The sequence below is a fragment of the Mesoplodon mirus genome (assembly GCF_964341445.2).
Source record: "Mesoplodon mirus genome assembly, chromosome: 1".
In the NCBI taxonomy this organism is placed as follows: Eukaryota; Metazoa; Chordata; class Mammalia; order Artiodactyla; family Ziphiidae; genus Mesoplodon; species Mesoplodon mirus.
In genome coordinates this window covers 2,638,434-2,652,357 of record NC_138976.1, presented here as the reverse complement: position 1 = coordinate 2,652,357, position 13,924 = coordinate 2,638,434, and the positions used below count along the sequence as shown (strand labels likewise).

General features: G+C 62.3%; 1 protein-coding gene across 1 annotated transcript in view; it reads left to right on the top strand.

Annotated features, from left to right (window-relative positions):
- Positions 1-13,924, top strand: part of BRD3 (bromodomain containing 3) — a 35,521-nt gene that overhangs the window by 14,196 nt on the left and 7,401 nt on the right. The window contains exons 2-9 of the mRNA XM_082628784.1: positions 474-799; positions 1,650-1,787; positions 2,366-2,513; positions 3,257-3,471; positions 5,268-5,639; positions 7,931-8,059; positions 10,136-10,327; positions 11,485-11,714. Coding sequence (XP_082484910.1) covers positions 587-799; positions 1,650-1,787; positions 2,366-2,513; positions 3,257-3,471; positions 5,268-5,639; positions 7,931-8,059; positions 10,136-10,327; positions 11,485-11,714 — 1,637 coding nt within the window. The 5' untranslated portion in view covers positions 474-586. The remainder of the gene's footprint in view (positions 1-473; positions 800-1,649; positions 1,788-2,365; positions 2,514-3,256; positions 3,472-5,267; positions 5,640-7,930; positions 8,060-10,135; positions 10,328-11,484; positions 11,715-13,924) is intronic.

Genomic DNA, 13,924 nt, shown 5'->3' with positions numbered 1-13,924 from the left:
CGAGGGCCCAGCCACCATCACAAACCAGAGCCCGTGCTCATGGTTACATTAGAACCTTCATCGGTGGCCTCACTCAGAGGGCCCTTGCCCTGTGTGGTCCCCGTGTGCCGGTCCCCGTGTGCCCGTCCACGTCGTAGCCCTCTACGTGTGGATCATTCCCTAAAAAGTTGCCACGGTCAAGAGCAGCAGGCAGCTGGTGGGCAGTGAGCCAACAGTGGCCCCCACCTGCACGGCCGCCGCCCCGCCTGCCCAGGTGGCACCTGCTGGCATTCTGTCCCGTCACCTGTGTCTCTCCCTGCCCCAGCCTGAGGGCAGCAGTGGGTGAGTGGTTCTCTGACAGGTGAGGGTTGGCCTGACCGGGGGCAGCGCGCCGACGTGGCCTCACACGACCGCGCGGCTGTGCTCGGGGACCCAGGCGAGACGGCGGGGCCTGGGGTGACTGGCCGTTCTCTGCTGTCCCTCCTCCCCCGCAGGTGCTGCCTGGCTGGGCCCAGACATGGGATGTCGCACCTCGGCGGGGAGCACAGAGGAAGCCAGGGCCTCGCCGAGCTGCTGCCGTGACGGCCAGTGAGCGAGCAGCCGGAGGATGTCCACCACGACGACGGTCGCCCCTGCGGGGATCCCGGCGGTCCCGGGCCCCGTGAACCCGCCCCCGCCGGAGGTCTCCAACCCCGCCAAGCCCGGCCGCAAGACCAACCAGCTGCAGTACATGCAGAACGTGGTGGTGAAGACGCTCTGGAAACACCAGTTCGCTTGGCCCTTCTACCAGCCCGTGGACGCCATCAAGCTGAACCTGCCCGTGAGTGGCCCCCTACCCGCCGCCCCTGCCCCTCCGCGGGCCCGACTCCTGGGAGGACGGCCCCCCTGGTCTTGGCAGAGATGGTGCCTGGAGGCGGCTGGTCCTGATAAGCCAGGCACAGCTCAGGACCCACAATGACCAAGTAGCAGAGAGGATACGTAGGCGAGTGGGGCAATGGAGGGCGGCTGCCCAGGTGCAGGAAGCGGGGAGAACCCGTGGCCTGTGGGGGGATGAAGGGGGAGCCGGCGATGGGGCTGAGGCCTAGAGGCTCACCTGTGTCTTCATCCTGTGCCCGGCACTGTCCTGCAGAATGACGCGTCCACACCTGAAACCCTGTGCTTGAGAGGGGTGCGGCCCACTTTCCCAGGGTTAGCGACTCAGCTGCATGCCCGGTGCCGACCTGACCATCTGATGGCTTTCTCTTTTGGACCCAAGTAGAGAGCCCCTGAGTCCTGTGAGGGGAAGCCCTGGGCCAGCGCTTGGCGGCCTGGGTCCTGGGCCAGCTTGGCCCCCGGGCCCTGTGGGCCCCCAAGTGAAGTTTGGAATCTGGGGAGGGGTCTCAGCCCCACCTCCGGAGCCTAGAACAGCTCTGGGCTCTGCCCCAGCTCTGTGGGTCTGTGCGTCCACACAGGACCCTGCTTAGGCCAGGGGCTTGGCAGGGATTATGCTGGCCGAGCGCTCGCCCCAGACCTCACGCCCACCTGCCCTCAGGTGAAAAGAAACTTGGGTCCAGCCCCAGTACCCAGATCCCTGGGGAGACTGTCTCCTGCACAATCTCTGTACTTGGGAATCGCAAAAGTCATCATGAATTTGAATCCAACAGTAACACCCCTGAAAATCTCTTTCTTAGGATTATCATAAGATAATTAAAAACCCAATGGATATGGGGACTATTAAGAAGAGACTGGAGAATAATTATTACTGGAGCGCGAGTGAATGTATGCAGGACTTCAACACCATGTTTACAAATTGTTATATTTATAACAAGGTAAGAAGACGGTGTGGCGTGGGCCCTGCACGCCCCTGTGAGCTGCCCCCGGCCCGGGGAGGCCTGGGGTGGAGGACCAGCCTGGGGTTGGCCGGTGCCCGCCGGGCTGGGCACTTTGCACAGCTCTCAGACAGGCCCAGGGTGCATCCCAGCCTCGCACTCAGCCCTTGTCTGGCCGCGGTCCCCTTGTGCGGGCCCCACAGGCCACGCGTTTGAGCGGTCGCCTTGTGTGTGCACCGCCCTCCCCCCCGGCCCCGGCCCCTGCTCCAAGGAGGGAACATTAGAACAGCCTTTTTTTGGAGGGTGTTGATATATACCAGACGCTTTAAAAAGTCCACACGCTTGGACCTTTGTTCCTCCGTGGGACGGGATGAAGGGTGGTTTTTATCCTTTGTGTTTTTTGAATTCTTCCAAGAGTTTCCACGTTAAAATATATTCTTTTTGCCTCCCTCCTGCCCCGCCACATCCCTTCACAGCTTTCTAAATAAATATTTTTCTTGAGCAACCACCATGTGTTTGTCTGCTGCAGACACTCGGCTCCTTTCCAGCAGGTAACCTTGCCTCTCCTGTGTCTTCAGCCCACAGATGACATAGTGCTCATGGCCCAAGCCTTAGAGAAAATTTTTCTGCAGAAAGTGGCCCAGATGCCCCAGGAGGAAGTTGAGTTATTACCCCCTGCTCCAAAGGGCAAAGGCCGGAAACCAGCTTCGGGAACCCAGAGTGCAGGTAAAGGGGTGGATCGTGCAGTCCTTCTCTCCACCTCTGGCAGATGGGCAGGGTGCCGATGACAGCGTATCTTCTGAGGGTCCCTCCGCCCCTCTGGGCTCCGTTTTCCTGACCCACTCTGCAAGGTTGGGTCAGTGATGACCAGAGCTCCGGCCACCGGGCCTCTGCTGTGTGTGGCCTGCAGGCCTGGTGACCTTTGCTCCGGGCAGGGATCGTGCTCCTGCTGTGTCCCTGCGCTGCCCTTCTCCCATCCCCCTCACCCCCCAGCTCTGAGGACACCTCTTCTGGAAGCCACACTGTCCCTTTGTCCCCTCTGAGGAATTTGCCTCTTCAGCATGCTTTGTGTTCTCTGTGGCCTGTCAGGGAGCGGTGGGGATTAGGGTCAGCACGGGGGGTGACCTTACCTGGTCCGGGAACCTGGAGCAAAGGTGCACCCCGATGGTGAGCTTCCTGGGCGGCCCAGCCCTCCAGAGAGGCCAGGGTGTTTCACACTCACAGACGGGGCTGAGGCTGGTTACCTGTGGAACCCGAGTCAACCCCCTGGCTCTTCCTTCCGGGCTGTGCACTTTGTCCTGGCTCACTCATTTGGACCACGGAGGCAGCCACGATGAGAGCCAGGGTCTTGGCAGGAGGGGCTCCGCTGGCACCCGGCGGGCCCTGGCTGGAGGGGATGGTCCCGGCAGCGTCCAGAAGCATCGCTGGTGGAGCCGGGTCAGTTCAGCCTCCTTTCCTTTGTCCTCAAGGTACGCAGCAAGTGGCGGCCGTGTCCTCTGTCTCCCCGGCCACCCCCTTCCAGAGCGTCCCCGCCACGGTCTCCCAGACGCCCGTCATTGCTGCCACCCCTGTGCCAACCATCACTGCAAACGTCACGTCGGCCCCTGTCCCCCCGGCTGCCGCCCCGCCCCCGCCCGCGACGCCCATCATCCCCGTGGTCCCTCCCACGCCGCCCGTCGTCAAGGTGAGCTTCCCCCGGGGGCGTCCTGGACGCAGGCGGGTGCGGGGCGGGCAGGAGGGCGCTCCGCCGCTTTCCCCTGGCACCGACCGCTCGTCGGGCGTTGGGCGTGTGTGACTTTGGACGGGTCCCCTCCCCCGCCACGCCCGCGAGGTGGGCCGCGGTTCCTGACACCGACAAGGAGCCCGAGGCTCGGAGCGGCAGGTCACACAGCTGGTGAGGGCGGCTGCGCTTGAGCCCCAGCTTCGCCGGCCTTTGCAGGGCGTGGGCCGAGGCGGGGGGTGCAGAAAGGAGGGGCGTCCCGGCCCTCGCCGCCCGCGCTTGCGCTCGGATTGCCTGGGCGTGGGGAGGGCGGTGGCGGCCTCCGCCCGCTCCTCGCGGCCCCCATGAGTGTGCGCGCACGTCCCTCCCCCGGCTCCCCGGGGGCTTTCCACGGCCGGGCCGGGGCTCCGAGCGGGCGCTCCCCGCGAGATCCGGGGCCAGCGAGGGCGGCTGAGTCTCCTGCTCTGAGCAGGCCCCCGCGCCGGCCACTGATGTGTATCGTCTTCTCCGATTTGACCCTCACAGCGAGCGACCCTCTGGGGCAGGCAGTATTTCCCCCATCTTACAGATGAGGAAGCAGGCGCTCAGAGGGGTTAAATGGCTCCCCCAAGGTAAAATGCCATCTCCATCGCTTTCCTCTCCCCCGTGGCCTTCACTGCCTGTACTCGGGCGGCGCCTGGCCCGGCCGCCTCACTCAGCGCCCGGCTGTCTTGGAGCATGTCCCGTCTGCCATGGCCCAATGAGCCCCCGGGCCCCGTGGCACTTGCTTGGCCTCCGTGGGCGCCCGTGAAGTGTGTGTGGGTGGCTGGCTCGTGCCCGCCAGCCTGGGGGCAGCGGCTTGGCTGGGGCGGCGACTTTGGTGGCGCTCAGACGGCAGACCCCCGTGAGGCCGGCGGCCCAGGCGCGCCTGGCTCCCAGGGGCTGCTCCGTCCGCCCGAGCTGAGGGGAGGGGAGCCCCCCGGGCTGGCCTCGGGGTCACAGCGACCCTGGCCACCCAGGCACGAAACACGCTTTCACGCACTGGACACGCCCACCAAGTGCTCGTTGGTCATTTCAGTGTTTCCTCCCCGGTGGGAAGCAGCTCTGTGACGTCTGCTGCCCTCAGGGTCAAGTCCAGCTCTGCCCAGGCACTTAGCCCCCCGGAGTCCTCGGTCCCCAACCTCGTGCTGCAGCTTGTGTTTCCCGGCTGGGCCGCTGCCCCTGCCCCGCCCCCCGCATGCTGCTCCTGCCCGCCTCGTCCCGTGGCTGCCACTGTCCCGGGAGCGCCAGCTTTGAGGCCCGCGTCTGGGACGCCCCTCTGGCCTCTGACCAGCGGGGGTCCTCTCGTCCCTGCTGTCCCCAAGCCCCAGCCCCACTTGGCGATGGTCCCAGTCACGGTGCCACCTCGGTTGTGCGAGTCCCTGAGCCGCGGCCCAACCTGGGCACGGGCGGGCCGCGTGCTGCATCTCACACTGCTGGGGTGGTGAGCGCCCGCCGTGACCGCGCGGGGCCTGGGGTCTTGGCGGGTGGGCGGGGCCCAGGGACGGCCCGGGGGTAGGTTCGGAGTCCAGCCTCACCACCGCCAGCTGTGTGACCTCGGGCCGGCAACGTGGCCCCTCTGAGCCTCGGCGTCCTGCGTGGCGCGGGGCCCCGGGAGGATGGCCACGGCCACGCATGTCCTCGCTTCGCTCGGTGCCCGGCAGCTGGTCCGCGCTCCGGGGGCGCCACCGCAGCGGTTCTGATCCCGGATCCCGGGGCTCACTGTTGTTTTGCTGTCGCAGAAGAAGGGCGTGAAGCGGAAAGCAGACACGACCACGCCCACGACGTCCGCCATCACCGCCAGCCGCAGCGAGTCGCCCCCGCCGCTGTCGGACCCCAAGCAGGCCAAGGTGGTGGCGCGGCGGGAGAGCGGGGGCCGCCCCATCAAGCCGCCCAAGAAGGACCTGGAGGACGGCGAGGTGCCCCAGCACGCGGGCAAGAAGGGCCGGCTCTCGGAGCACTTACGGCACTGCGACAGTATCCTCAGGGAGATGCTGTCCAAGAAGCACGCGGCCTACGCCTGGCCCTTCTACAAGCCGGTGGACGCCGCGGCCCTGGAGCTGCACGACTACCACGACATCGTCAAGCACCCGATGGACCTGAGCACCGTCAAGGTACGCGGGCGGCGAGCCGGCCGGGCCCCCTCCCCGTCTGGGCGGCCCCTGGCATCTGCAGGGCGGCCTGGCGTCCCGAGCGGCTGTCGCGGTGCGGGTGTCTTATGCCGGCCTGGGGGCAGCTCGGCAGGCTTGGGGCATCGCCCGGCTCCCTTGGCCTGCCCTCCAGCAGCACACGGGGCCTCAGGGCCGGCCCGGGGCCCTGGCGTGGGTCTGGCAGGGTCGGGGAGGAAGGTGTGCTCTGCCCTACGCTCACGGGACCGGCAGCTTCCTCGTCACCTGTTCCTCTTGAGCCGGTCTCGTCATCTCGTTCACTTTCATCCCGGTGCGTTTGCAGGTCTTTGTCATAATGTTAGGCAAGGTGGCCCTTTCCCGTGGCCCAGCCCCTCCCTGGACAGAAGTGGGCGCTGGAGGGGGTGGTGGCGGAGCTGAGACCAGGAGCCCCGGCCTCCCGATTCCCGCAGCAGGGTCTTCCTGCACTGGGGGCTTCCCCCTTGGCTTTTGTGGGGTTTCCTCCAGGTCAGCTCAGTTGTGTAGAAGCAGCGAAGAGCAGGTCTGGGCCAGGCAGAGATGGAGAAAATTCCCCGGCTGGCAGCGGCAGCCTCGAGGGCAGGGGACCCGGGGTCTTCCCTGAGTGCGTGCAGGAGGGCTTCCTGAGCCCCCGTCGGGCTTGGGCCCCAGCACGGCTGCCCTTCCTCGGTCTGGATCGGTCTGTGACGGTCTGAGGAACGTCCCTGGCCATTGGACCGTTACCTGGAACGGTAACCCCACAAAAGGGGCAGGTGGTTTCTTTGCACCCATGGGGTCTGGGCCCTGAGCCGCTGGGTTCAGTCATTCTGCCTCGTGTACCCGTCTGGGGCGGACTCTCCTTAATGGAAGTCTTCCTCCCCGCCAAGGGACAGGACAGACCTGGCCATCTAGGGCAGTGGTTCCCGGGGAACTGGCTGAGTCAGGAGGGCCTGGCTGGGCTGGGTGACTGAGCAGCTTCGTCACCTTCTCTGATCCTCCTCCTGACTGCGAGGGCAGGGCTCCGGCTTTCTTGGACTCGCTCAGTGCTGCAGTGGCCCTGGTCCTACTGGGAGCCCAGGGGTGTCAGCTACTTTTCTTTGACTGATTTTTTCTTTTAATTTGTGTGAGTAAGATAGGAACAGAGGGTCAAGAATCCAAGCAAAGCAGAGGTGGGTGGAGAGAAGACCTAACCTCTAGTATCGTTGCCACCCTTTCCAGAGATGTTTCTAGCTAATGGTTTGGTTCCATCTTTCTGGATTAGCTCCTGGCTCAGGCTGGCTCTTTCCAGCAGGTTTTGACTGTGGGGCAGTGGTACTTGGGCTCCCACATGCACCAGGAAAGTGGCCGGCTGTCAGATTAGGGCCAGAATCTGAGAATCTTACAGAAGTTGAGAGGGTCTCGGGTGCCCATTTCTCCTTCCTGGCTGAGCTACCCCAGACTGGGGAGGCTGTGCAGAGGGCTGGAGCTAGGCAGCCCCAGTGCTGTTGGAAGCTCTCCAGGCGGGGCAGAGGAGGACGGTGTGTCCTAGGCTGTAGAGTCTGACCACCGCCAACCCCTCCATCGAGGCCAGGACTTTGTTAGTCTAGGTGCCGGCGAGGTAGGTGGTTAGGCTCCAGCCCACAGTGTCCTGCTGCAGCAGAGCATGGCCCCCAGCATGAGCGGGCGCCTCATACCCCCGACACGAGGTCCCTGACAGATGAGCTCATATCTGTGTGAACCCGTCCAGGCGTGGGGAGCTCTCTCCCTCGAGAGCCGTTGCCCCGTCTGCCCCGATCTTAGCTGCCACATTGTGGTCCCTGGCTGGCTGCACTTCTGTCCCCACATGCAGAGCCAGTCATCCCGTGCTCCCGGCGGGGCAGTGGGATGACCTGGTGCTCTGTGAAGCAGGCTAGCTAACAGCACCTGGATTCTCAGGGGAGAAAATTAAATGTCTCATTCTGAGAACTGAGTAGCCCCCTAAACTGGTAGAGAGTGACTTTCAACCACAAGTTGCTTGCTCCCCACCGGAGCTCCTGCCAGTGGGGATGTCGGCGTGTGAAAAGTTAGCCGAAACGTAGAGCTGGGGACTTTGGTTGCGGGAGCTGGGACTTTTGGGAGCACCTTTTTCTTTCTCCCAGAGTGTCAGCCTCTCTGTGGGGTCCTGGACCCTCCCCTCCAAGCCCTCGGGGCCACCCTTCCACCTTCTCCCTGGGCTCCCAGACGAGGTCTCGGGCTGGCGGTGGACATGCGGAGGGTCCCGAGGCACAGCGGTGCCCTCACGCCCCGTGGCTTGTGTGTTACAGAAGAAGATGGACAGCCGTGAGTACCCAGACGCACAGGGCTTTGCAGCCGACATCCGGTTGATGTTCTCCAACTGTTACAAGTACAACCCCCCAGACCACGAGGTGGTGGCCATGGCCAGGAAGCTGCAGGTAACCCCATGTGATCTGTGTGGGGAGGGACCCCCTGGGCACAGGTGGGATCAGCAGCTCAGGGCAGGTGCCCAGGAAGGACATGGGTGTCGGGGAGGGCATGTCTCCCAGGGGAGGTGTGGGGTCGAGGGGTGGGGTGTCTGGGGACCTCATCCACGGGCACGTTTCCCCTGAGCGGCGGCCAAGTGGCGGCCAGGCCCCGACCCTGCTCCCCAGGGACGCGGTGGCCAAGAGGCCAGTTTCTGCCTCCTGGGAGCTGCAGGCTCAGGTGGGCAGCGGCAAGCAGCTGGGGGCCAGCAGGCATTCTAGCCAGGGCGGAGGCGGAGAGAAGGCAGACGCCCTCTGCCCTGCACTTCACCGCGGGCCGGGGGCCCTTTGTCAGGAGCCTGCCTGTGAGGCCCGTGGGCGTCGTAGTGGGGGACGGCTGTTTGTGCAGCCTGTTGCTTTCCCGACCACAAGGCAGATGGCACGTGGGAGAAACGGGCCTGCAGGGAAGTGCAGTCTGGCCTTCGGTGGTGGGACTTTGCGTACACGCACACGGATCTCACATACAGGCTGAGTGTGCGCGAGTGTGCGCGATTATCTGTCAGAGCCTGGGGGCTGCCGCAGGTTTCTGTACGGGCCAGGACCCCGAGCCTGTTCTTACTTCTCTTTGCCATCACGTAGCCTGTTGGCTTTTATAAAAACAGGACCCAGGATGTTGTCCTATAAGAGGTTCCCAGGCCCTTGCCCAGAACCCTTTTGAGAACCCGGTACGGTAACTCGGGAGCATCGTTGATCACCCAGGCCCCGGACGGGGCCTCGGGGAGCCTCCTTCCAGGCCTCTGGGCCCTGCTGATCTTCCTTACTTTCCTCCTGCCTCTGTGGGCCCTGGCTGCTGCGGGCTGCCCCCTCTGTGCACTGGCTCCCATGGGGAATTTGGTAGAGCGGTCCTGGTGGTCCCAGGACACCCAGAGGAAGCCACCGGGACCCACGGTTTCATACCAAGACCGTGAAGCCAAAAGGCTCTGCAAAGCCCCGTGCTGCCGTTGCTCTGTTGATGCCCCTAAACCTTTGCGAGTAGCTCCACGAGGAAGCCAGGCGGCGCTGGCAGCAGACGGGCCGACGGCAGTGGCTCTGATTCTCTTCCGGCAAAAGGTGGTCTCCGCGGTGTGGCCACAGAGGTTGGGAATCTTAATTACTGACGACTATTTAGTAATTAGCTATTGATTGTGTCTAGTCAAGCTGGGTGGGGTTAGAGCCTGACGCTGCAGCAGCCTGATGTAGATCTCCCCCCGCTGACCCCACCGGGGGGCCGTTTGCCCAGAGTGGGCCAGGTCATGGCCTTGCATAGCAGCGTACCTCTGAGATGTCTTTACCCCAGGAGGAGATTCTGGGGGACCAGGGCCCAGAGTAGGCTCTTACGGGAGCCGGACGCCTGGTCGGTGGGGCTGCACCTTTTGCATGTAAACCAGGTGTATGTGGCTTCAGGTGTCTGAGCTAGCAGGGAGAAGTCTCCTTTCGTGGCCGCTCATCCTGTCTGAGATGAACCTGGGCCACCGGGGGGGAGGGGACCTTTGTTGAGCGTGCTCCCAAGGCTGTGTAGGAGCTGGCAGTTGGATAGGACAAGACTTTTGCCTTTTGAGCCAACTTTTGGACCCAACTCAGAACGAGACGTGATACTACAGTAACATCACAGGGGAAAGAAATGGGAAAGCGAAACGAGCTCCCAGATCCAGTGGCTGGGGGGCCCCAGAAAAGGGTCAGAGCCCAAAGGAAGGCCTTCTCACTGTCTGTCAGTAGGTGGCAGCCTTGGACCTGGATGCTGAAAGACTTGCAAGCTGTGGACAGGAGGTGGGGTGTCTAATAAAGGAGCTTGTGTGCCAGCTCCTAAAAGGCTGTGTCTGTGGCCGTTCACTCTGCGCCCTCTGGCCCTGGACCCGCGCTTAGGGCCTGGGGAGGGAGGGACAGAGAGCAAGCCGGGGTGGGCGGCGTGGGGGCAGCCCAGCACCCTGGGCAGACTGGGTCCAGTCTCCCCGACTCCCCGGGGGCTGCCCACGGGCGTCCAGGACCCAGGCGGCCCCTGCTGTCCCGCAGGACGTGTTTGAGATGCGGTTTGCCAAGATGCCGGACGAGCCGGTGGAGGCGCCCACGCTGCCCGTGCCCGCGGCCCCTGTGGTCAGCAAGGGCGTGGAGAGCAGCCGCAGCAGCGAGGAGAGCTCCACGGACTCAGGCAGCTCGGACTCGGAGGAGGAACGGGCCACGCGGCTGGCGGAGCTGCAGGAGCAGGTGAGTGGCCACAGCCGGGCCTTGACCCGACGTTTGCCCTGGTCGCCCCCCCCACCCCAGGCCACAGCCATCCTCCGCGGCGGTGTCGCTGGCAGGGCACCCGGTGAAGGTGTCGGCTCCGAGGGCCCCCTTGGCAGTGCCTGCAGGCCCGGGGCCCTGTGAGCCCGACCGGGTCGGGACGTCCCTGGAGCCCTGAAGCCTCCTTCCGCTCCAGAAAGGTTTGGGAGGCACCTGCAGAAGCCGCAGCCGTGGGGCTCCACGAGCCTGTCCAGTTGGGGGCGGGGGCGGGCTCCACAGCTCTGCCAGAGCGAGGTTGTCCTGCCTCGGCCTCTGACTGCCTGTGAGTCGGCCCTCCCCGCCCCTTTGCGCACCTCACGTGCAAAGTGGGACCGAGAGGTGCTGGATTCCTAGGGGGTGGGGGGCCTCTAGCAGGGAGGAGACAGTGGGGTAACAGTGACCCTGCCGGCACCCCGGTGGGGCTGGGCGTCTGAGCTGAACCTTGTCAGGGATGATGGTGCAGGGAGCATGGCCCTGAGGTGTAGCTGTCGGGCCGGGGTCCCTCCCACGCCATGTGACGTGACTGGCGTGTGCGAGCCCGGTGCCGTCTTGGCCCGTCCACCTGCTAGAGGCTGGAGGCACCGTTTCCTTGCCTGTTCGGCACGAGACTCCCCTTGGGGTCTGCTGAGGTGAGAAGCGTGTAAAGCACGTAGCACACCGGCAGCCACTTGCTGGACAAGCTGAGTGTCCCCTGCTGGCACTGGACCGTTTTGACCCTGCAGAACTGCTGTGCAACATCCCAGCAGCTGCCCACGAGTGGAAAGTCTCCTTTACGCAGGCGTTTAAACCTCTCCCTAGAGAGTCTCCCTCATCTGGAAAATAGAAACTAGCAGGAAAACCAGGAGGCGCCATTTTTCGAGCCCTTCGGGTGCCACCTGCCCTGCACTTCGGGTAGGGAGACCAAGACCCAGCGGCTCACCCGCCGTCGCAGGGGTGGGGAGGGCCAGACGGGCTCTGCCGCCCTCCGGGACCTGTCTGGCTCCCCGGCTCCCCTCCCCGCACAGTGGCGGCAGCTCCCGGGCACCCCAGCCCCCCGCCCCCGCCTGCGACCCCCTTGGGCCAGCCCCGGGGAGCCCTGCTCAGCTGCCTGTCTCTTCCAGCTGAAGGCTGTGCACGAGCAGCTGGCCGCCCTGTCTCAGGCCCCAGTGAACAAGCCAAAGAGGAAGAAGGAGAAGAAGGAAAAGAAAAAGAAGGACAAGGACAAGGACAAGGAGAGGCACAAGGCCAAGTCCGAGGAGGAGAAGAAGGCCAAGGCGGCCCCGCCCGCCAAGCAGGCCCAGCAGAAGAAGGCTCCCGCCAAGAAGGCCAACAGCACGACTGTGGCTAGCAGGTGGGCTCCGGCGCCTGTGTCCTGGACACCCACGTGGCGGGAGGATGCTGGATTCGGGGCTTTGTCCTGGTGACCTGGACCCTGGGCTGTTACGGGGACATGGGGTGGGGGGTTGGTGACCCTCGCCTTGCCCACCTCGTGGGAAGACTGAGAGGATCAAACGAGATCTCTGCCTCGACAGTATGGGCTGCGGAGGGCGGCGCTCAGCTCCCCGTGGGGCCAGCCTCAGTCACAGGCATTGGAGACCTCAGCATCTAGAGGCTTCAGGGACATTTTCCTGGTCTGGGCCCAAGAGTTTGCTTTGGGGGGGGTCTTGGCGCCGTGTCCTGGGCCCTTAGCACCCCATCCCCGGCTGGCCTAGTCGGTGGAGGGTCGGGGGTGGAGGTGCGCCTTGGCACAGAGCTCCCTGGTCCCCACGGCCTTCACTCAGCCCCCGCCGTGGCCACGTGCTGCCCCGAGGAACGCCTGCTGCAGACGAGCAGGGACGACATGGGGAGGTGAGGGTGGTGGGAAGGCACACCGGGCCGGGCGCCTCTCCCGGCGGGGTGGAAGGAGGGCGTCCTGGAGGAGGGGCGACAGCTGCACAGTGGGTCCGGATGGGGTTCCAAGAATCAGGAACAGCAGGCACAAAGCTGTAGAGGCCAGTGGAATGTGTTCCTCGTGGGAATGAGGACAAGGGTGGGCACTGCTGAAGAACAGAGGCCAGGTTGGGAAGAGGGGAGGGTTTAGGCTGCCGAGGCTGGCCGGCTCGGTCGAGGTGTTTGCAGTTTGTTCTCCAGTGAAAGTGGTCAGATCCTGGCCAGTGTGGAGGATGGATTAGCGAGAGGCAAGAATGGGAGGAAAGATGCCCTCCCTCTGGAGTTGTCGTGGTCACGCAGGCAGGAGAGGCCAGTGTGGCCATGGGGCTGGAGGGGTGTTGCTTTGAGAGCTGTCTGTGAGGCAGAATGGACAGGCCTTGGTCCCTGGACGTAGGAGGAGGGGCATGCAGAGCTGGGGACTTGGGCTTTGATAGCTGGGCGGGCAGTGGCACCATCGAGAGGGGCAGTGAGAATGGTCAGGGGTTTTCTCCTCCCTCTCTCCCTTTTGCAGGGGGAGGCAGAAATCAGGTTTCCTGTTCTGTCTCTGTCTCTGGTTTTGGCGTCTGTACAATGCTGGCCTCAAAACTGAGTTGGGAAGTGTTCTCTTGTCTTCTGTTTTCTGGGGTAGATTTATAGCCTTGGTATATTAATTCTTAAATGTGTGATAGAATTCACCAGTGAAACCACCTGGGCCCAGAGTTTCACTGTTGGAAGGTCGTTAACCATGAATTCAGTCCCTTTGAACGTTCCCCACAAATTTGATATATTGTGATTTCATTTAAGTTCGAAATATTTTTTAATTCCCTTCAGGCGTCCTTTTTGACCATGGATTATTTAGAAGTGTGTTGTTTGGTTTACAGATATTTGGAGATTTTTCCAGATATTTTTCAGTTATTGATTTCTAGGGTCAGAGAACACACTTTGTATGTTTTCAACATTTTAAAGTTTGTTAAGATTTTATGGCCCAGGATACGGTCTGTCTTGGTGAACGTGCCATGTATGCTTGAAAAGAACGTGTATCCTCCTGCTGTTGGGTGGAGTGTTGTATAAACGTCAGTTAGAAGATTAAAAAAAAAATCTAAAAAGAAGACACAAATGGACTTATTTACAAAACAGAAACAGACTCACAGACTTAGAGAACAAAGTTATGGTTACCAAGGGGGATGGGGGTCGGGGTGGGGGTGGGGGGGAGGGATAGACTGGGAGTTTGGGGTTGACACGGACACACTGCTACATTTAAAACAGATAACCAACAAGGATCTCCAGTAGAGCACGGGGAACTCTGCTCAATATTCTGTAATAACCTAAATAGGAAAAGAATTTGAAAAAGAATAGATACATGTATATAAAAAACAAAAAAAACCCTTTAAACCCCAAACAGACAAAAACATGTCAGTTAACAAGTTGATTTGGTTGATGGTGGTGTTGGGATCATCTCTGTTCTGCTGATTTGTTCTATTAATTACCAAGAGAGAATCGTTGAATCCTGCAAGTAAAGTTGCAGATTTTCCTATTTCCCTTCAGTTCCATCAGCTTTTGTTTATATATTTTGAAGCTTGGTTTTAGATGCACACACCTGTAGGACTGTGATGGTCAGTTGACTCTTTTATCATTATACAGTGTCCCTCTTTT